Here is a 23,443-nt window from a genome sequence, read left to right as displayed (position 1 = left end):
CCAAGATGGTGACATCAGGAACCCACTGCAGAGGATGTGGAGTCAGTACTGGAGGTCGCTGGTCTCCTGAGTGCTCCCTGCTCACTCAGCAGATACGCTAGTTCTTTGGGAAAATGAAATTAGCCAACTATTTCTTCAAGAGAATAGAACTTTTAAAACCCTGTTTCCACCTACACAGGACTGGGATGTACGAGCTAAGCAAGGTGACAGCCACCGGTTTATAGGAGGGAGCAGAGACGTGCACAGCTTGACTTGACTTGTGCTTCTTCAAATCACTTCTCTCTTCTTAGAGACATTTCAATTCAGAACACTTGAAGAACACATAAAAGTAACTTGATAGCAAGAAAATTTTTTCATATTTTAACTGGTTTGAGAATAACACTAAAGTTAAGAAATGAGCTGAAATGGTAACATATTTTAATTAATTTCTACCAGAGACAGACTCTGGGTGATATCTTTTAATTTGCTAGATTTAAATTTAAAATTTCTTCTAAAAGGGTAACTAAAACAAGACCATTGATCAAGTTTAAAAATTTATTTACAAAACTTTATTTTGCTTTTAAAAGGCAATTATTCAATTCATGAAGATTAACCAAAACACAAACTCTATCAAAGTTTATTACAATAATCTTTCATAGAACCGACAGCATTAAAAAAAAAAGCTATTGAATACTTTAATGTAAAAATAGGAACTTTAACGCTAGCCATTAAAACAAAAACAGATCATCTTTTTTCAAAGGGAAAAAAGCCAACAGAGCAGGAAATTTAAACATCAGTTCAGTTCCTCATTGCCAGCATGGCATTTATATCCCAAATGAGATTCCGTAATTGATCCATAATTTGCTTCAGCTGTTGATTCTTCTGTTTGAGTTTCTGTGGAAATAAAAGGATTTATCAAATATGCTACATGAACTATATAGACCATGAAGTGAGAAGATTAAAGTATAAGTCAGGACTCTAATAATCCAGATGGAAGCTAGAGTAGATATTCCTCTAAAGCAAAAAGGTCGCTTTTCTTTTCTGGTCTCATACTCCCTAACAGACTTCCTAAATTCTAATTCAAGCCCACAGGGGCCTCTGACCCCCAACTCCCAAATCTATTCTCCACTCCAATCGTTAAAGAAAGTAAGTAGCCTGTTCAACTGTTATACAATCTAACTATTTAAGATGCTGTAAGGGTAGTGGAACATAATGGTCAAGGGCACACAGCCCAACCAGACTCTATGGATGAACGGATGCTCAGCTCCTCCCCAAATATAAATGGATGACATTTGGCCAAATTATTTAACCTGACATCAGAAAGATGCAGGTAATCACCAAAACAACCTAGGAGTTCATAGGAGGAACAAATGATTTGATCCACATAAACTCCTACAGCTGCCTGGTATATAAGTAAGTGTTCAACACATGGTAATGGCAGGCGCAGAGTGTAGGCTGTCAGTATAAAAATAAAAATATTTATTTTTAAATATTATGTATAATAAAAATATTATTTGTGTATAATAAAATTATACATATATTTATGTATAATAAAAATATTACAGCTCGTGCCTTTCAGAAATGTGGCAGAAGTAACTGCCCATAGAATAAAGCACAGTCCTCTTCTAATTCTATAAACAGAAAAAATGGCCCAGCAACCAAAGCGGCAAGATTTCCCATTGTAAGATCTGCTGCATACAGTGTATGTGTCCCTGAACTTCTGTCCCTGGGTTCTACCAGACTATGGTTTACAAATGTTTTAAGCATCTTTTCTTCAAGTTTTACGTGGCAAATATCTGTTTAGATATACATGATAAAAACAGAGACTCTGATCAGAATCCTAACTATTTATAATAATCAGAATTATTCAATAACATTTTGGAAACATTAAGTTCAAAAACCAAAAAAAAAAGCAAGCTGAGACTAAGGAAATTGTTTTTGAAGTTAGAAATCACAAGTAGGTAACTAAAAGGCACCAAACATTTTCCCTGGGAAACACAAAAACAATTACAGACTTTAACGATCATTAATAACACTAATTAAATTTAATTCATATTGAACACAGGAAAGCACAATGTACATAAAATGCTTGACTGTACAGTACACAGGGCTTGAATCGCAGGCTCACTTTAACATAGTCTCTGGGAAAGAGGGTTAATATATTTCGTCTCCTTGATCAGTTTTTCAGATGCCCCTTCTCCTAGTTCTGTCACTGTGACTGTGTGGTAGTCAGTTACTAAAGCACTGTGTTCATTACCTAATGAAATCCATCAAATTGCTGAGACAGGTGAGGAAGTACTGAGCCTAAAGAGCTTTCCACTGTAGAGACCAAGATGCCAATTTTGTCTCGATGGGATACCAGGGGTGGGGGCCACTGAGAAGCACAAAGGTGGATGAAGGTGCTGTGCTGGGAGGCTGGCAATCTCGATCTCAGTTCTAACTTCCACCTGTCGCTTGTTATTTGATCTTGGACAAATTCTTTCTCCTTGGTTTTCTCATGCATGGATGGGCTACAGTTTAAGGTCCCTGCCAGTTGGGCTTTCTGTGCGCCCAAGCACAGTGACAATCAACTGTGGACTTGCTTCTGCAAACCACTGGGTCTGGTTTAGTGAACGAACGCATGGCTTCACAATGGTTCCAATGGAGGCTCTTTATGGATGCACATACTGCGTCATCACTTCTAGCTGCGAAATACTTTGGCTACCTTTTTTTTTTCAATTCCAACTTTTCAGGAGGGATGTAAAAACAAGCTATAGACAGGGAACAAAAGGAAGAACTAGAATATAAGTTCACAAGTTCACAAGCTAAAAAAAAACCAAACTGATTCTGAAAGTTGGATGTGGTGGCTCTCACCTGTAATCCCAACACGTCATATACTGAAGCAGGACTGCCACAAGGCCAGCCTGTGCTACATAGTGAGTTCAGGGCCAGCCATGGCTACACAGTGAGTTCAGGGCTAGCCCGGCTACACAGTGAGACCCCTTCTCAATTACCCACCGCCCCAAATCTAATTTGAACAAGTAAGTTGTAACATATCTTGAAAACAATCACTTCGAGAAGTTTCACAACCTCAACATCAGGTAGGCAGAGCCTCATGACCAGACCACACCTGGTAAGGCGGATGGCAGAGGAAAATCTTTAGGTGTTAAGGAATTCCAAAGGACAGATACCACCTGACACAAAAAAAGGTCAGCAAACATCTGTTTGGGGTCCCAAAAAGTTGGTGAGCAAAGAATGAAAGGCCATGGTGGGTGATGGAGACCCATTAAAATTCCTGAAGGGCAGAAACTACAATTAAGGTGGAATGCACAGCTCCCTAGGTATGTGGTGACAAACCTCTGCCTATGAAAAAGGAGCAAGAGGGACTGACATTTCAGACACCACTGAGAACTGCTGTGGGGCCAAGCCTGCGAACAAGCTGGGCTACCACATCCCCAGTAACGACCCGGGGACAACTAGAAGGAACACAATCATGATGGTGTGTGGTTAAAAGCAGACTTTATAATCAACATCCAGAAAAGGTCTGCAGAGGGCACCGGCAACGGCAGCATCACTGGAAAAAATGCAAAGCCTACTGATAAGACAACTTTCAAGAATACTAGTTTCTGAATAAAAATCTGATACAAACTTGTTTTTCTATAAGAGTCATTAACTCCCAAACAGCAAAGTATATCAGAGAATATGGGGGGTATTTTCAAGCCAACATCAAAATCTAGGCGATGTTGGTTTTTCTTAGTGTGTGGCACAAGGTATTTAGGTAGTTTTTCTCAGAACTGTCATAAAGTTTTAAATTAAAAAATTAACACACAAGTAAAATATCTTGAGTCAAAACACGTCATGAGACTATCAACAGTGAGGCTGACAGTTACTCTTATTAGTGGCTAAATTGTAAATACATTTTCATGACACGATATAGGATTTAATATATACAATCTTGCCACTGATTGATTTTAACAGAGGTTGACAGCTGCTATTTTCAAAATCCATCAGCTGTGCATAATTTGTTGTATTAACAGGTGAATGTGCAAGCTGGGTGGATGCTTACACAGTGTATTTACACTAAGTCATACCAAGTAATTTAATATTCATACAAAGGCTGTGACACTTGATAAAAAAATGCTTTAATTTCCAGATGCTGGGACTCAATTACATGTCAACCTTTTAATACTACCCGCTACCTCTTTCAATTTCATTTCCCACCAACAGAATACCTTTTAAAGCAAAATAAAACTCAATTTTGATGTTCCTAAAGTAGACAGGCTGAAATAAGAACTCATGCTTTGCTTGGATAGTAGGGCTTAAAGATCTCAAAAACACAAAGTAAACAGGAAAGTATTGAAAGAAAGTAAAAATCTAACTATTACAACTACGACATTTTGTCCTCTGGTGATTTCTATAAAATACTGACTACAAACTGTGTGCCTCAAAGTTTGCAGGCACTATGGTGGGACCGGTAACAGATGTCATGTAGAAACCAGACACACCAGGTCAATATGTTGCTCAAGCATACAAGTATCTGAAAATGAACAACTAGAATAAAATGCATCTAAGCCTATTATTTTGTTTATTTAGAATAAAAACTATGTGGTATAATGAAGTTCTGGATATTTTTAATAGAATTATGTTATTGATTATATAGATCTATAAAGCACTTTATTTAACATGATTAAATGCCAATGTATTAAAAATATGGTGCAGAATTCCTGTTTCTGTAAACATTCCCCCAAGCATGCCAGGGGTACGTGAAGGGATGCTGCTGCTTCATTAGTCTTATGTTCCCGTCCACCTATCTGCAATATGCAGGAGGGCAGACCAGATACTGGGCTGGTCCATGGCAGAAATTCTGGGTAGTCAGGATAATGCTTGGTATACAGCAGCACTCAGATATCTGAATATTCAAAGGAAAAGTTCCAAAAGTTCCAAAAGAAATCTTCCAAAATCCCACAGAGAAAAGAAAAACAAGCAAAAATCCTTGGTAATCAATCAAAACTTGTTCTTTCCTTTTTGTCATTATTGGTTACCACTGCCTTCTAGTATTAAAAACAGACATGGCTATTATTTAAAAGTATCCTCATCTTCCATACTATTATAATAGTTAAGAAATGTTCTGCACGTTTTAGTGTTACTAGCTGCTACAGTTCAGGCTGGTGTCTCTCAAAATGTCTTCTAAGATGACAGAAACTTTTAGACGTGAGCCTGAGTTTAGGTCACTAGTGACACATCTCAAAAACAAGTGCAAGACTCTCCCTCTTTTGTACCTGCACAGGGAAGTGAATGGCCTTCTTTCAACACATGTTCCTGCCCTGATGTGCCAGGTAACAACGTGCCCAGAGCAACAGGGTCTATCAGCCATGGGCCAAAACCTTCAAAACTGTGATGCAAAATAAGCCTTTCCTCTATTTAAGCTAATCTGTCTCAGGTATTTGTTACAGTAACAGAAAACTGATAAATTTAGAAAGAGTCCATGAATCTTAAAATCCTACTACCTACTAATTATGTGAATTAATGAAAAAAAAAAGAAAAGCTATATGTGCATTAATAAGAATGTGTGCTATCAACATAAAAGACAAAAATTTAAGTTTATGAATATATATTTCTAAATCCTTGACAAATCAAATCAATGAGTCTTTTAGTGTAGTATAGCAACCATATAATCAATGGGACTTATGTATTTTATCATCTATAGGCAGCTATAGCTATTTAAGGCATCATATACAAAAATAAATACACACACCTATGTATGTATTAATAGAACATGAGCCCTCCGCATATAAGTATTTTCATCACTGGTGAGATGGCTCAGTGGGTAAAGGCACTTGTTGCCAAATGTGATGACTTGAGTTTGATCCATGGGACCCACAGGGTAGAAGGAGAGAACCTACTCCCTCAGGTTGTCCTCTGACCTTCACAGGTGTGTGCATGTACACACACACAAAATAAAATGTGAAAAAAAAATTTTTTTCAAGCATTTTTCAATTCTATACTTCTGGAAGATCAGAGTTTGAAGACAAGTTAACCACACATAAGACTGAGCTGTTAGAATTTGTTGCTTTCAATCTATATTTGTTTGTAAGGAAAAGAATTTAAAACTACATTGCATTAAAAAGTACAATTGGCTTGCTTTTTAGCAGTTAATTTTATGCTTCTTTTGTTTTGAAATTTAAGTTAACCAAATCTCAGCCTCTTTCCATCTTTTACCTCTGCTTACCACTATTCTCCAGTGCTCAAAACACAGAACAAGAGGCTGGGTAGATCACACAGTGGGTAAGGTGCTTGCTATGTAAGCATGAGGGCCCAAGTGCAGATTCCTAGCACTGACAGAAAAGTCAGGTGCATCAGCTCACATCAGTAATCCCAGTGCTCAGGGATGCATCCCAGGGTCTTGCTGGCTAACTATTAGAGCCAAAATGGTAAGCTCAGGTTCAGTGAGAGACCCCGACTCAAAAAATAAGGTGGGATATGTAGAGAAAGACACCCAATGTTGATCTCTGGCCCCTAGATGCACACCCATGGGTGAACATAATTATACACATACATACCTACACATACCTACAGCCCTCCCCCCCAGGAAGACATATTTATAAATCCTTAAGGGAAGATACTTTCTCTCTTACATTCCTTTGAAAAAAATATTTTTATTATTTTTAAAAAATTATTTGCATGTATGTATGTCTATGCTTTGGTATGTGCATGTGAGTGCAGGTGCCTGAGGAGGCCAGAGGCATCAGATCCCTTAGAGCTGGAATTACAGGCAGTTGTGAGCCTGTGAACTGAACTCCAGTCTTCTGCAAGAGCAGTAAGTGCTCTTAACTGCTAAGCTATCTCTCTAGCCCACCCACATTCCTTTGCAAAAATGAATTCCCAGATAAACTAAATGTTTCCTCTTTATAACCTGCAATTCAATATAACTACATATTTTCTCCAAAGTTAAAAGCACCTAGAATCTGACTTAACGCATGCAGTATAAATAAGAAAAAAATTGCAACACTGATTTTCACTACAAAATAGACAAACCTTCAGGAATATTGTATCTCTGTCTACTTGATGGACTGATAGAAACTTGTTCCAGAAAATTATTATGGTCAAAGTACATATGCTTTACTTTTTTCATGGCAGGAGTAAAGCTGTTATAAATCCACATGGAGAAAAGGGATCAGAAAGAAGACAACAGCATTTTTCTTAAGACAGGATCTTCCTATGTATCTCTAGACGGCCTGGCTTGCACTATGTAGCCCAAGCTGGTTTTGAATTCAGAGTAGTCTTCTGCCTCAGCCTCCTGACAGCTCAGATTACAGGCCTGCACCACCACGCTTAAGGAGTAAATTTTATGAAGGAAAGAAGAAAGGCATGGTCTGTGACTTAGCAGAGAAGAGGAGATGAGAGCTCAGGGATGCAGGAGGATAGACTGAAGATGAGGCTGACCCACATCTCTAGTTCACCTTTTTTAAAAAGTTGCCATATTTAAATCCACCTTTTTTTTTTCTCCTAAGTTTTAAAGGACATTTTCTTTATTATTTTTTACAATATTTGTTTTTCAGATACTTAACTCTGAAATTCATTTTGATACAGTGTAAAAACTAGTTTATCCCCCGCCCAATTTTTAAGAAATATTTTATTTATATTTTATGTGTATGAGTTTATTTTCCTGCATGTTTTAGAAGAGGGCTTTGGATCCCCTGGAACTGGAGTTATGGAGAGTTGTTAGCTGCCATGTGAGTGAAGGGAATTGAACTCAGGTCCTCTGTAAGAGCAGCCAGTGCTCTTAACCACCAAGCCATCTATCAAGCCCCCAAACCGCTCAATCAGCACTTTTTTTAGACAAGGTCTCCCAGTAGCTCCAGCTGGCCTGGAACTCACTATGTAGACCACGCTGTCCTCGAACTAACACAGATCTGCCTGCCTTTCTCCAAATTTTCTATTTTTAAAGATGAATTTTCCATATAATTTATTTTCTGTCATATTAAATTCTCATATTCAACATGAAAGCTGTTTTTCTGGCTACTTTACCAATCTGTCTAGTCCTGGGCCAATATTATATGCTTACTTAATTGCCTTTATAATACATTTCATATTAGATTTTAATTTTTAAAGTGAACAATTGTTTTATTAATCTCATTTATCATAATTTTGAAAAACACTTTGTATATTTTTTGAAGAAAATCTCATTTTGTTTCTTTTCTTTTTTTTTAAACAGGTATTGTACTAAAAGCCCCCTATTTTTAAATACTTTCAAGAAAAGTCTTATTTGGATTTGGATTCTGTTTAAAAGTAGGAAGTAATTAAGACTGAGTACCTTTATAATATTTGTTGCCCACCCAAGACGTTTATATGTTCTTTTTAATATCCAACTTCTTTTATGTATCACAATAGGGTTAGTCACAAACATCACTAACACAATTTCTAGCCACTTAATATGTTTTTTTGACTGTGAATAGAACTGTGTCCTCTAATTGGCATACTGAGTTACACAGCATGGCTTCAATCTGGTAATCATGCCTTTTTTAAAACTTTTTTTTTTAAAGTATTTTTAATTATTTTCATCTTATGTGTAAGAGTGTTTTGCCTGCATGTAAGTGCACCTGTGTCATGCAACGCCCATAGAGGCCAGAAGAAAGCATCAGATCCCTTGGAACTGGAGTGGTTAACTGTCATGTGGATGCTGGGAATAGAACCCGGGTCCTCTGCAAGAGCAGACAGTGCTATTAACCATGAGGTATTTCTCCAGCCGCTCCCCACCCCCGCCGCCTTTTTTTGGTCTTTTTGAGACAGGATCTCTCTGTAGCTCCAGCTGTCCTGGAACTCACTATGTAGACCAGGCTGGCTTTGAACTCATAGAGATCCGCCTGCCTCTGCTTCCTGAGTGCTGGGATTAAAGGTGTGCACCACCACACCTGGCTTCCAGCCCCCTTTTTTACAACTTTTAACTTGTTTATCAAATGAGTTTTTAATCAACATACTAACAAGCTCAATTTCAAACATTTATTTGTTGTCCTTTTGAACTGGTTATAACGTCTAAAATAATATTAAACATACTGAAAGATTTTATTTTGTGCCTTTTTTTGTCTTTGAGACAGGTCTCCCTGTAGCCCCAGCTGTCCTAGAACTCACTATGTAGACCAGGCTGGCCTTGAACTCACAGAGATCCACCTGCCTCTGCCTCCCAAGTGCTGGGATTAAAGGCATGTACCACCATACCCAGCTATTTTGTGCCTTTTAAAACAGGAATATTTTAAAATTCCACTTGTGTAAAAATGGTGGCTATTTAAGCAAAATAAACTGAGAAATTTTGATCTTAGTTGTTTTAAGTAAATCTTTTTCTTTTCCTTTCTTTTTTTTGAGACACAGTCTTACTATGTAGCCCTGGCTGGCCTGGAATTCTGTATAGACCAAGCTGTCTTTGAAAGCCTGGACTACTACACCTGGCTTAAGTACTTTGAATCAGCAAACAGTATTGAAATATATCAAATGAATTTAGTCATTTGAGAATGCTTTCCAATGTAACCACTGACATTCTGTATTATGTGCACAAATTGAATTCATGTAGAAATCCTCCTTAGCTAAGGTAGACTGTTAATATGTGATGAATTCTATTAAGCAGAACAAAGAGTGTCAGAAGAGGTCGTGATCTGTTTAAGAGTGAGGCTGGTAGCCTGACTCATTGTTATTTTTCAGTCATCACAGGCCACATTTCCACAGAATGAACTCCCAACACCCCCCGCCATTGTTCTATGTGTCACAAGAACATGAAGATTATAAGTACTCAGCAGTAAATGTACTTCAGTCTGGAACTTTTGGGGAGGCGGAGGTAGGATACTGCTTTTTTGTTTTTTAATTTTTATTTATTATTTTTATGTGTATGTGTGTATTGCCTGCATGTAGGTAAGTGCACCTGTGTCATGCAATGCCTGCAGAGGTCAGAAGAGGCTGTTGGATCCCCTGGGACTGGAGTTACAGACAGTTGTTAGCTGCCATGTGGGGGCTGGGACTCGAACCTGGGTCTTCTGCAAGAACAACCAGTGGATGCTGCTTTCTTAACTCATGTAATTTCTCATTCCCAGGTTGAAATAGTCACATTTCCTATTGGTAAATTTTTAGCATTTGCTGCTCCAAGTATGCTGCAAGCTAGAAACGCAGACTTTAGTTGTGGGAGAAATAAACGGACTGTGGTGGAGTGCCTGTAGATGTCTTTTGAGAGCTTCACTTAATGGACTTCAGATCTCTCCTCTGACTAGTCAGAAGGCAGTCCTGCCTACCTTTCTGTTCCTGGCTGTGTTCTAAATAGGTTCAATTTGCCACAAAAACAACTTCAAGCGATTCTACAAATCAAATTATGTTTTAGAGTTACAGTAGGATCCCTTGTAATTTTATCAAAACTTTGAAATATAAAATGTATAGAATAATAACTCACTTTATTTACTTCCGCAATTTCTCGTCTCTCTTCGCTAGCAAAACGAGGTGGACCAGCCCGATCATCATTCTTGGAGCCATCCTCTTCCACATATGGAATAAGTTGCTGTGAGTGATTAACAGAAGTGAGAAGTCAAAAAATGATCCAAATATTCTAGACTAGTGCAGAAGATGCATCAACATAGGGTCCATTTTTATAGTTTTATTTTAAGAATAAATTTCTATTCAAGTGACGGACTGAAACAACAGCTTTGAAGCAGATTCTGATGCATTCTATGTTTCAGCCGTCAGTCTTCCTTTGCAAACAGCATTTAAAACACTGGCTGTCAGAGCCCTATGGAAATCAGTGTAGAGATTCCTCAAAAAGCTGAAAATTGATCTACCATATGACCCAGCCACACCACTCTGGAACACATACCAAAAGACCTTATATCCTACCATAGAAATACCTGTTTATCAATGCTCATTGCTGCTCTTTTCATAATAGTCAGAAATTGGAAACAACCTAGATGTCCATCAACTGATGGATAATGGAGATGTGGTACATAAATTCAATGGAATATTATTCGGCTCTTAAAAAATTCACAATTACAAAATTCTCAGGTAAATGGACAGAACTGGAAATAGTCATCCTCAGTAAACTGATTGACTTAGAAAGACAAACGTCATGTGTTCTCTCTCATAGATGGATGCTAGCTTTGAAATCTTAGCTATGCAAGTTTCAATTAAAAAATCCAGAGATGTCAAAAAACTAATACTCAGCCATGGGATAGGGAGCTTCTGGGGAGGGTTGGTAGAATGCACTGATATGAAGGGGGCAGGGGAACATTAAAGTAGAAGGGTTAAATGGGGTGGGGCTGGCAGAGCAGGGCAGGGCACAGGGGGAGAGCATTGGGAAGGGATAACCAACACTGAAGGCCTTTAGAAAAAGTCATAAGGAAATCTACCACTGTAGACCCTGCTTAATGTGTGTGTGTATATGTGTGTGTGTGTGTGTGTGTGTGTGTGTGTGTGTGTTAAAAAGAGATTAAAAGATGTTATCCTGTAACAGGGGATATTGCCCTGTTCATAGGGTAAAGAAAAAAAAAACCTCAATGCCAGGAATGGACTCCCTCTCTAAAAGCTGTTGACCAGGGTCCCATGTACCCTCAAATAATGCTGGCCATTGCCCCTGTTCTTGGTTATCCACCAGAACTTAATGATAAGACCTTATTGCTTAAGATACTACATACATGAGCTATAAAACAAAGAGAAATCAGGCTGGTACTGACTTCAGAGCCTCATCTTTACTGGGTAGAGTTCATAGTGCTGGAAGCTGCTATGCTTGTTACTGGAAGGAAAAATTAATCATCAGCCTTACCCAGATGTGAATACTGTGAACTACAACAACTGGCCTGGCAAGATATACCCATCAGTGCAATAGTGGCATGCATGTTATGGGAGTAACCAACCACTCTCTAAATGAGTTTAAGGTCAACATCACAGGATGACCCATACTTCATCAGGTTTTGATATCAGGCTTTGGAACCTTAGACCAGAGAGGTCAGAGGATATTGGGGAGAGCCTAACATTAGTTTCTAATAAACCGTTATATTAAACTTATTCCTAATGACTTATTTTTATACCCATAGATTGATGAATCTTTCAACTCTCACCAGACAAGTTTCATTATGTAGCAGATGTTAACATAGAAACCCACAATTGGCCAACGTGCAGAGAACAAGAAACTACAGAGTGTTTATCTCTGAATAAGACATCTATATCAAACTTCTGCCTCCCAAGGCTCAGGGATTAATGTGGAAGAGGGGGCAGAAAGATTGTTAAGAGCCAGAGGTGGTGGATGACCACAAGAAAAGTTTTTCAGCAAGCTGGTCAGTTACTCATTTAAACTCACAACAATGGTGACAGCATGCACAAATTCCATGCAACCTTAAACCACACAAAATCTCAGCAGAGGCATAGGGAAGTGGGTAAAAAAACTCCAACACAATGTAAGGAAATTTTGGCAAACAGTAACTGCTGGGAGGGGGAAAGACTGTCTCTTTTAAGCATGGGGCTCTTGGTAGGTTAACCAGGCTGCTCCAGTGGATGGACCCAAAGTAAAGGACATTTGGTAACACAAATTAGACTATATAGTCTAATTTATATATATGAGTAGATTAAACTGGGCAGGGGCAATAAGGGGAGGTGTGGATAGGGGAGGGGATCTAAGTACCATCAAATTATATTGTATGAAAACTGAAAATTAATTTTTTTTTAAATCAAGGTGATAAAAAAAAAAACCACACCAGAGGTCACATATTAAATAAGACTTTGTTCATCCAACCAGAAAATATTTAATTGATAAATCCTGGGTAAAACACTGATAAATTATTTTCAAATAATTTATGTAGTTCCTGCCCCCAAAAGAGTTATAGTTTATTACAATGAGTAAGATAGGCTTTCCCATCATTAATTTGACATTCAGAACTCCAGCAGCTACATAAAGCTTTATTTGTCTTAACTGTCTTTAGTTATAAGAATGTTTTCTTAAAGGATAAAAAAATTTACAGAGCAGTGAAACTTGCAGCAGAGTTAAAACTGAATGTGTGGCTTGTGATGAAGTTTATTTGATGAACCATCTTGTATATGTGACTGACTTTGGGAATCATCCAGTCTCTACTATCTTACCGCACTATGAAGAAACAGGCCAGAGTAAATACCAGTCAAAGAAGGATGCACCTAGTCAAACACTTTTGTACTCTTGGGACAAGGATAACTGATACATTTCTATCCCTCTTACGTCTCCTTTTGATTAAACCAGTACATAACTTTCTTCATTATGAGTTTCCCATGCTCATTTCTTACATGTCTACATGTTGATCATTCAAAATGGAAGTACTAATCACATGAAATTGCTGCATACACAGAGCGGGAGAACATCTTAGTATGGACTGAAGTTGGGAAAAGGCATACTTGTGTTAGAGTCTACAGGGCTGGCTGACTGATTTTCAAGCTATGGAAAGCTGCAACGTTGCAGGTTCTGAGCCAAATTATCTTCCACCTTTAGCCCCTTAATAGCCATTTGCTGCTCACCTGTATGTTGGACCAAACATCCTTGTGACTATTAGGCATGTCTTTTTAGAACATAGTAACTGACCACTACCTTCCACCAACCCAAGGGCTAGGAATGCATCAGGGAGACTGAGGCCTAGAGCAGAGACCTCCTGCTCTGCTGTACTTGGCCTACATACTCCCACCCATGTGTTTGAAAAGTGCCTTAATTTATGACTTTCCTTTGTTCCATAATTATAAAAACTTTATAAAACTGTTACTACATTGGAAGGTGTTATTTTGGGTAACCTGAATCCAGGTCCTGGGCCACAGTCACTCATACTTGGCTCCAGAATAAACTCTCTCATTCCATGTGAGGTGAGAGCTACGTCTTGTGCTGAAAGGGGCGTCTCTGCGACTGGTGGTAGTAACACAACTTGTCAATAGGAAAATGCCACTTGGAGAAGTATATATTCCATTAATTAGGTTAACTGATTATATATTCCATTAACATATTTTAATACAGAGTAATTCCAATGGCTACATATAAAAATCTATATTAATAATGATGAAAACATCTTTTGTCTGTAAAGCATTTTCATGAAAACCATAAAACAACTGTAAAGTTTTCATGAACACTGAAAAGCACAGAAACATAAATTTTAATGACAAAACAATAGAGTTTTTAAAAATTACATTTCTTTATTTTGTATGTGTGTGTGGGTGTGTGCAGGACAGAGCACAACTTGCAGGAGTCAGTTCTCTCCTTCCACCACATGGGTTCTGTGGACTGAATGCCAATCTTCAGACTTGGTGGCAAGTGACTTTAGCCACTGTGTCTGCCATCTTGCCAGCCCAACAGTTTTAAAATTATTTTATATCAGAATTCATGCACTGATTTAATGAAAAGGAGACGCTGACAGCAATGGTAAAAACTACCACACAAAAAAAGTATTCTTTCCAATAATAATTTAAAAATTACTCAGTAATTTAAATTATAAAAGTAAATAAAAATATCACAAGTCTGGAAGTCAAACTTTATAAAAAAATCATAAATAATATATATATATTATATATATATATATTTTTATCTCTGCTCAGAAGTAAAACAAATAATATTAAAATGGGGAATGGAGAGATGGTTCGATAGTTACAAGCACTGGCTGCTCTTACAGAGGACCCAAGTTCAATTCACAGCACCCACATTAGGCAGCTTACAATTGCTTGCACCACCAGTTCCAAGAGACCTAATGTCCTGTTCTGGTCTCTAAGGGTACCTGTACTTATGTACACTCAGGCACACATATATACATGATAAATAAATACAAAAAAACAGGAAACACTGCTAAAACAAGAGAAAGAGAAAATGACACAATTACAAAGGCCCTGACCCCAGCTCTCCCCTTGCACATTCCTCTCAGGAAAGCTCACCTCTACTGGAATGGGATCCATTCCTCCACAGTTCTCGTTACACTTGTCATAGACCAATCTTAGCTTCCTGAAGAGAATAGAAAGCTGGCGGAGATGGTCCTGTAGCTTCGTTAGCCGATCTTGGTAAGTTCCAGTATGGTAAGTGACACCATTTGGCAGCTTAGCAGGCAAAAGAAAATAATAAAAATACTGTAATGTAAATCAAGACTTTCTATAGCTTCTCCATAAAGGTAGTAACAGAAATAATCTTTAAGCACTGCATAAAGCCAAACTAAACTGTTCCTCACAATGAAGCTCAATTTAGACATTTTTCAGAACATGAACACACACACACACACACACAATTTTAAAAAGAATCAGCATCAATGTATTAGAAACTTGGGACAATGTTTTGTTGCTAAAATAGAGCCTCAGAAAAGACACTGAAATATGCCTTCTAACTAGCTGAAACATCTTTGCCCTTTAATGCTATAAATACAGCTTTAAAAATAAGGTACAAAAGCAGCAAGCTGCTGAACTTAATCAGCAAGTTAACATATATCTTTTTAAAAAGTGGTGCTCAGGATACATATGTGTGTGTGTACACACACACACACATCTATCAGAAAAGGAACAGCAGTACACTGTCATAGTTTCAAATTTTCAAAATGTTTTAACTATTATGATTAAGAGAGTAACACGCTCAAGGTACAAATTAAAACATATAGTTGGAGCTAGAGAGATGGCTCAGCAGTTAAAAACACTGTCTGTTCTTGCTAGAGGACTCGGGTTTGATTCCCAGCACCCACATGATCATTAACAACTGCCCCAACTCCAGTTCCAGGGGATCTGATGCCCTCTTCTGAACTCCATGATCACTTCACAACACAAGTGCACTTACATACATGCAGACAATATACACTCATACATATAAAATAAAAATAGATGAAATATTTAAAACATAAAGCTACCACCAAAGTTTACTGGAAAAGAATCAGTGATATAAGATTTGGTTTCAAATCATTTATACTTGAACATTATTAAGTTATTACAAGTAACTGCTATGTTCATAATTGTTCTGTGTATTTAAATTTTCTTAATCAAATAATTTTCTTAGCCAAGGCTTGTGGTACAGGTCTATAATCCCATAGAAGGCTGAGGCAGCAAGATTAAAAGTTCAAGGCCAGCTTGGGCAATTTAATGAGATCATGTCTCAAAATAAAAAGTCAAAGGAGGGCTGGGCATACAGCTCAATGGTAGCGCATTTGCCTAGCATGTGTAAGGGCCTACGCTGAACTGACAGTACAATAAATAAATAAATAAATAAATAAATAAATAAATAAATAAACAAATAAATACAAAATCAGAGGCAAAGATGGCCAAAATAGGCTTGATGTTTTTTTTTTTCTTAATTCCAAACTCACTTTTCTAAATGTTATAGTTTCTTAGTTAAGGGTCTTCTGAAATTATTTGAATTATTACTCTTTTTAGGAATTCTTAAGCACTAACATTTTAAAATGCGGCCTGTGAAGTGTGACAAAATAGCAAAGGCTCACTTGTTCAAAATGCTTTAAAATAAGATGGCATTAAAAGGGTTTGTTTCTCCACTGAGTTTAGGATCTCCCTTATGAGACTTACAGACTTCACAGACATCAACACTGCAGAGAAACTTTAAATGGCTCCCTGCTTTCATGTCTGGATGGTGACAATAGGAATGATAATTACATCTTAGAGAAGCACTTCGTACCTGCATTATGGCATTCTGCTAGGTTGCACACTTTGCCCATCTTCTGTACTTAGTAAAAACCAGAACATCTATTTGTACCATCATGTTTAACACAAAGAACACCCACAATAAGTTGTAAAGTACAGTCTGAATAATTTTACTTCAGTGAGCTATTTTATCCTAAAATCTGTGGTTAAGAGTTCATAAAAAGTGTGTGCCACATAAAAGATTGATAAATCCTCTCGGGAAGAAAACCAATCTTTTTGAAATGCAAAGAATTACCTACCTAAAACTGTCCAACTTAGCTAAGTTTGACTATTGGTTTTACATACAACATCAGCTTTCTGCACACCTTTCATGTGTCAGGCACTGTTCTGAAGCTAGAGCAGCAGTGACAGCAAGGGATGAGGTTTCCATACCACACACAACATAGGCACTAGCACCTAATATCACTTATGTGTACTCTGATGCAGGTACTCACCTGAGAAGGTAGGCAATATCCATCTCCTTCATGAATGTGCATGAAAAACCATAAATATACCCCTAGATACTGAAAAGGCATTCAACCAAATTCACCATCGATTCCTTTTCCCTTACTTTTCTTTTTTTTTGAGATAGGGTCTCCTGGAGCATAGAACTCACTATGTAGATCACTATGTGCCACCAGCTTAATTTTTTTTTAATTTATTTTTATTTTATGCATATAAATGTTCTACCTGCATTTATGTTGAATGCATCAGGCGTGTGCAGTACCTGTGGAGGTCAGAAGAGGACATCAGATCCCCTGGAACTGGACTTACAAACAGTTGCTGGCCACCCTGTGGGTACGGGGTACTAAACCCACATCCCCTGCAAGAGCAGCCAGTGCTCTTAACCACTTAGCCATCTCTCCAGCCCTCATCATCTATTTTTAAAATTTAACACAAAATTTCCTCACATGTGAAAAATGTGTTTATGTTACAAAGCATCATGATTAATGTTGAAACACTGAAGGAATTCCCACCAAGGACACAACCAAAAGAGATGCATATAAGATCACTGCTACCCTAACGAATGTGTTCCAGAGGTGCTGGCCAGCTGCAACTGAGAAGAAAGGAAAAAGAGGCAGAAACACCGAAAAGGAAGCAGAATTTAAAAAACAAACAAAAAGGAAGTAAGATCTATGTACAACAGCCACAAAGTAAATAAATAAATAAAGACAAAATATCAAGGAATAAACTAAAAACAAAACAAAACAAAACAAAAACCTCAAGATAAAAATGAATATTTAAAATGCACAAGAAAAGACACTGCATGTTCTTGGTGAGTAAAACTCACCGTCAGGTTTTCCAGTTTGAAGGGACCTAATGAGACCAGTAACAGATTTTGCTTAAGTCTTTCTAAAATGGGATCTAAAATAAACATGCAAAAGTAAACAAAGAATACTCATTCGGACACAGAAAGTACAAACACATTTTAGAAATTCAAAAAACGTATGACAACTTGGCATTACAACAAAGATAGGCACCTATGTGGGAAATATCATATCCCAGATCAGATTCACTTGTATAAAGCTGCAACTGCATCAATGAGGGGAGACATTTACGTTTCTCCATCAACCTTTTGGAAAAGATAAGGTGAGGACTTTACCTCACACTTTATAATCCCACAATGATCAAAGTTTAAATGTGAAAATTAAAACAAAATCAACACAGAATTCTTCCTCTTTGAGAGGGGCCTTCCTAGACATAAAATCCAGAAACCTAATAAATTGTACAAATTTGAAAACTAATAAAATATAAAACTTAAAAAAATGTAAACATGACAAGAAAACAACATTAAGAGGAACCAAAAGGTAAAACAAATGAACAAAACCAGAGTGGACTGGATTGACCCGACATGGTGGCCCAGGTCTGTAATCCTGTGGTCCCAGCACTGAGGAAGCGGAGACAAGAGGATCACAGGTTCAAGGTCAGTCCTGGCTACATAGTAAGAGCCTATTTCAAAAGCAAAACAAGATTGGAAAAACAACTTGCAAGTTAGATCACAGAGCCAGAGATATAAAAACAACAAACCAAAAAAAGAGAAATAACCTGAACAGGCAATTAGCAGAAAATAAAATACACATGATTCATACAATCTGAACAAATGTTCTAACTCAATCAAATGAGGGGAATTTAAAAGCAAAAGTTTTTATCTACCAATAATCAAACATCTAAACATAAAGCCCATCATGATGGCCTCAGTCAGGAAAGAGGAGCATAAACTGGCACAAGCCTTAGGAGACAATTCATCAACATCTATCAAATTACACAGGTACAAAGGTATTTCTAAAACTCCATTCGACAGGTTCAGCAGCACGTTTGGGGAGAATATACTCTGTTCCGGCATAACAGGAGGAAACTCAGAGCAGCAGAAAGGCTCTCACTAGAGTATTTCTGTGAAGTGGAATACTACACAGTATGAAACAAGGAAGGGAAGTACTTTCTGTATGGATATGAATAAATCCCAACAAATATCAAATGAAAAAAAGTAAGATACAAAACAGAATGTATAGCATAATTATTTGTGTACAGTTGAGGAACTGAGAATATGTTGTATACACACACATTTGCTTAGCGATACAAAGAATACTTTGAAGGATAAATGCAAACAGTGGTTGGAATCATTAACAACCATTGCCTCTGGAGAGGGATTAGGTAGAGCAGACAGGAATAGGAGGGAGGGTGAATGTTCACTGCGGTGCTTTCTTTTATTTCTAAACTATGAAGAGATTAAGTCGGAATCTGAAGTAAAATTTAAAAGATAATAAGCATTAGCAAAGCAACGCTACTTTTTACCAAGAACCTTAATCTGGGATTTAGGGACTCTTAGGGAGATATTCTTTAACACCTTGGAAAATGTTTTTGCAAACTGTGTTTACTCATTTTTTCAAAAAAGTCTATAGTTTTCAGACTCATAAGCAGCTCCAGACACCTAATAAATAACCATTTTCTCAAAGAAATGCTGAGAGACTTTAGCAGCACATCTTTCTGTTGCTTCACCTTCGTGGATGAATACAGATGATTTCAAATGTGAGCATCTTTAAGAACACAGAGAAGCCTCTCTTGCTCACAGAAGGACCCAAAGTCCCCAGCGGATGCCTAACATTGGGGAGAGCCAGTCCCCATGTGCTGCTTGCTCCTATATAGACAGATCTATGACAAAGTGAGAGATTAGAACAATCCTAACAATATTAATCAGTTAGGTAAATGTGGTCTTTCAAAATATCCATTTAAATATACCTGACGGGCCATGGAGAACAGGATAAGGAGCACATGGTGCAAGTGAATCGCCAGGTTGTACACAAAGGTTGTACACAATGGAGTGTGTGCTTGTATCATCTCTTCTGATTGCGGAAATCAAGGACCACACTGTTGTTGCCTTTTAGGCACACTGTGATGTCCCCCTAAAGCATTTGAGAAGAGCCTGAGAGTTCACGAGGTGAAAGGCACACACATACACTACTGTCACGGCCCACTACAAATCTTTGAATATAGGTCCACCTGGAACCTAGATATGGGTAAAACCTTTCGGAAAGAGCTGAGTTCTTCCAGTGTAGGTGATGGAACTGAATTGTGGTTCTTTTAATAATATACTTGGTTTAAGAACAACTTTGTGATATAACAGGTTACTAGCTAGATCTACTAATCATATGTGATGTTGGATAATTTTCACTCTCTCTTTAATCTTCAGTCTCCTTAACTATAAAATAAGAATAAAAATAAAAATATTTCTTGAAATTGTTCCCACAGTTGGTCAAGAGAAGTAACTGACACATGTTTGGCTATCTGTGTGACTATATCTGCTTCCACCTGCTCTAATTCAGCGGTTTGCACACAGAAGGATAAAAATATAGTACGCACTAAATTCCAAGATAACATTTAATTAATACCATAATCATTTTAGTCATGAATCTATTCACTGTTTTAAGGATCTAGGCATCTTATCAGATTAAAAATAAATGCACACACAACAAAACCAGAAGGAATTTGAGGGAAAGATGGTGAAAGAAACAAAGAAGACAGAGCAAAAATCAGAAAGAAAGCGAGAACAGAGAGGGAAGTTGAGAGCCCCAGGTCAGCAAATGATGCATTCACCTTTAAGCGTCTCTTAGATTCCATCTATACAATACTATTTTGTGTCTTCTCTTTCCACATTGGCTTACTGAGACTGTACTAAAAGATTTCCACCAAACTGCATTACTTTTACAAAAATAGGAGTTAAAAAAAAAAACCCTCAATCATTTTTTTCTTAAAAAAAAAAAAAAAGGCAATAAAACACCCTGTAGGACATCCACAGAAATATATGCTGAAGACCTGGTTTCAATGAGCCACCACTGACTGGATGTCGGCCACTAGTTCACCTCTCTGACAGAATCCTCACCAGTCAAACAAGCATGGTATCTGCATTTCATGTGTTAGGATAAGCAAGCACTAAGTATGAGTTAGCCAAGCTGCTGAAGCAATCTGGATATCCAAATGCAAAATATGAACTTAGATACAGATCAGCACAACTCTTCCAACTTCTTCTAAGTTATAAATCTAAATGTAAAAACCCAAAGAGCAAAACCTCTAGAAGAAAACAGAGAAGAAAATATTTATCTTTTTATGTAAGTCCCTAATTTTTTAAGTATGACAGTAAAGGCCAGATCTGTGAAAGAACAAATCAACAAGTAGGACTCCATCAAAATTAAAAGTGCCTGTTCCTCAAGGAGGTCTTGAAGAGAAGCCACAGACTGGAAAGTATCTGCAAAGCAAAAGACACACACTAACAAATGATGGTGAAGATGAGGAGAAACCAGAACCCTCAAGGGCTGTTGATGGGCATATACTCAGCCACTTTAGAAAACATCCTTAAAATGTTTAATATATACATGATGATTCAGTAATTACATTCCTAAACTACATACCAAGAGAAATGAAACATACAAAAGTCTGTAAGCAAGCAAACTTTAACATTTATACTGTTAAGGCAGCATTGTTTATAATGGATTCAAGGTGGAATGAGTATATTGCCTGCAGGTATGTAAGTGTGCACCTGTGTCATGCAATGCCCACACAAGTCAGAAGAGGGTGTTGGATTCCGTGGAACTGGAGTTATGGAAGGTTGTTAGCTGCCATGTGGATCCTGGGATTCAAACCACATCTTCTCCAAGAGCAGCCAGTGCTTTTAACCACTGAGCCATCTCTCCAGCCCCCAAATTGTGGTATTTTCATACAATAATATAGTAATAAAAAGGACTTGATAGTATGCTGAAAGAACTCGGACCAAAAACCTCACATACTGTGCAATTTTTTTTTTTTTTTTAATCTAAAACTCTAGAAAATGCAAACTAAGGACACCAGTAAACACTTAGCTGCATGCCTGGAGACAAAAAGACTTCATAAGGGTGTTAAGGAAACTTTTGGGTGGCAGGTTATGTTCACTATTGTGACTATAGGTGATAAAGTCACAAGTATATATATTTATAAATATGTCAAAGCTTTACATGAGCACAGCTTACTGTAACCTAATTATACCCAGAAAAGGGGACAACTGTGGTCTTTTAATTTAGTTAGAACGTGAATTCAACTTCTTGGGCACCTCCTCCTTCAGAACTTTTGCTGTAAAGTTTTTAAGTAATCTCAAATGCAGAGTGTGATCAGTCTGTACCTTGAAAGACAGAGTTTACAAAACAACGACAGAACTCCATCCAATCTAGAAAATGTGGCTTCAATACCACCTCTAAGCCCTAGCTGGGTTTTTAGGGACAGGCAGATACCTGGGGTCACTTAGGGAGGGCAATGAAAGCGACCACCACAGAAGTTGTCTGAGGCAGGACACAGACACATGCTGACGGACATCTCTGGGGGTAACCGAGCACCCGCACCTGAGGTCTCCAGGGACAGGGGGCAGACACGCTGCGGGGGAGTTCCGAGGGTAAGGGTGGCACCCACACCCGAGGTCTTCCAGGCCAGGGAGCAAATACATCGGGGGGACACTTCTGAGGGTAACGGGGGCTCCCACACCTGAGGTCGCCCGGGGACCCCCGTCGCTAGCCCTGTCGCCCCCTCCCCGGCGCCCACCTGCATGTTCCTGAGCAGCTGGAAGATCTCCATGGTGCGGTACACGATGTCCTGCACAGTCTCCTGCCCGATGCGGCACAGCGTGGCCGTGTTGACCTCCCGGGCGGCCTGCTGGGCCTGCGGGCCGCCGAAGGGACCCGGCGCCAGCGGAGGAGTGGACATGGCGGCGCGGGGAGCGAAAAGGGTCGGGGGCGAACCCGGCCGTAGCCCAGCACTCAGCCGGGATTTCAAACAGCGGGCGCCACTTCCGTCCGCCGCGACGCAGCACATCATGCACACGTCACCAACTCGGCCCACTCAGAGGACCTGGGAACCTGTCTCCAAGTGAAGTCGTACACAATTGGGCTGCACACCTCGGTGAGGCAAGACGGACGGGTGCTGTAACCAATCATCAGTAGAGATCCGGCAAGGGGGCGGGACGTTTGAAGGGGCGGGCTTTCTGAGAGTCCCGCCTGTTTGTAGTCGGTCCTAAATTAGGATTCCAGAAAAATGTCTTCCTTGCGTTGGGGTTCTTGAGGATCAGGTATTTTCACAAGCCAGGGAGGTTTGTCGTAATATTGTTCTTGGAAGGCTAGCAGGGAAGTTTAGAGCCTGAAGAACCTGGTCAACTGTATGCAGCTTGCAACGTTCGAAGGCAGAACGACAGATTCCTGGTTGTTTATCACTGGCCAGCCTGGAACTCATTTTAGATCAGGCTGGTCTTCAACTCACAGAGATCCACCTGCCTCTATCTCCTGACTGCTGTGATTATAAAGGCACGTCTGACCACGCCCCCCAGATGCCTGTTCTTGCGTATTTCATT

At 38.6% G+C, this 23,443-nt stretch overlaps 1 protein-coding gene across 1 annotated transcript; it reads right to left on the bottom strand.

Moving 5' to 3' along the window:
- Positions 1-520: 520 nt before the first annotated feature.
- Med30 (mediator complex subunit 30) lies at positions 521-22,926 on the bottom strand. The gene is made up of 4 exons (XM_008837965.3): positions 22,642-22,926; positions 14,851-15,009; positions 10,388-10,492; positions 521-873 (listed from the first exon to the last, which is right to left on the bottom strand). Exons 1-4 carry the CDS (start codon positions 22,912-22,914, stop codon positions 778-780), a joined length of 633 nt encoding a protein of 210 aa, XP_008836187.3. The 5' UTR covers positions 22,915-22,926; the 3' UTR covers positions 521-777.
- Positions 22,927-23,443: the final 517 nt, after the last annotated feature.

This window comes from Nannospalax galili, unplaced genomic scaffold (genome assembly GCF_000622305.1).
Source record: "Nannospalax galili isolate Female #2095 unplaced genomic scaffold, S.galili_v1.0 scaffold17, whole genome shotgun sequence".
Classification (NCBI taxonomy): Eukaryota; Metazoa; Chordata; class Mammalia; order Rodentia; family Spalacidae; genus Nannospalax; species Nannospalax galili.
This window is presented reverse-complemented; position numbering and strand designations above follow the sequence as displayed.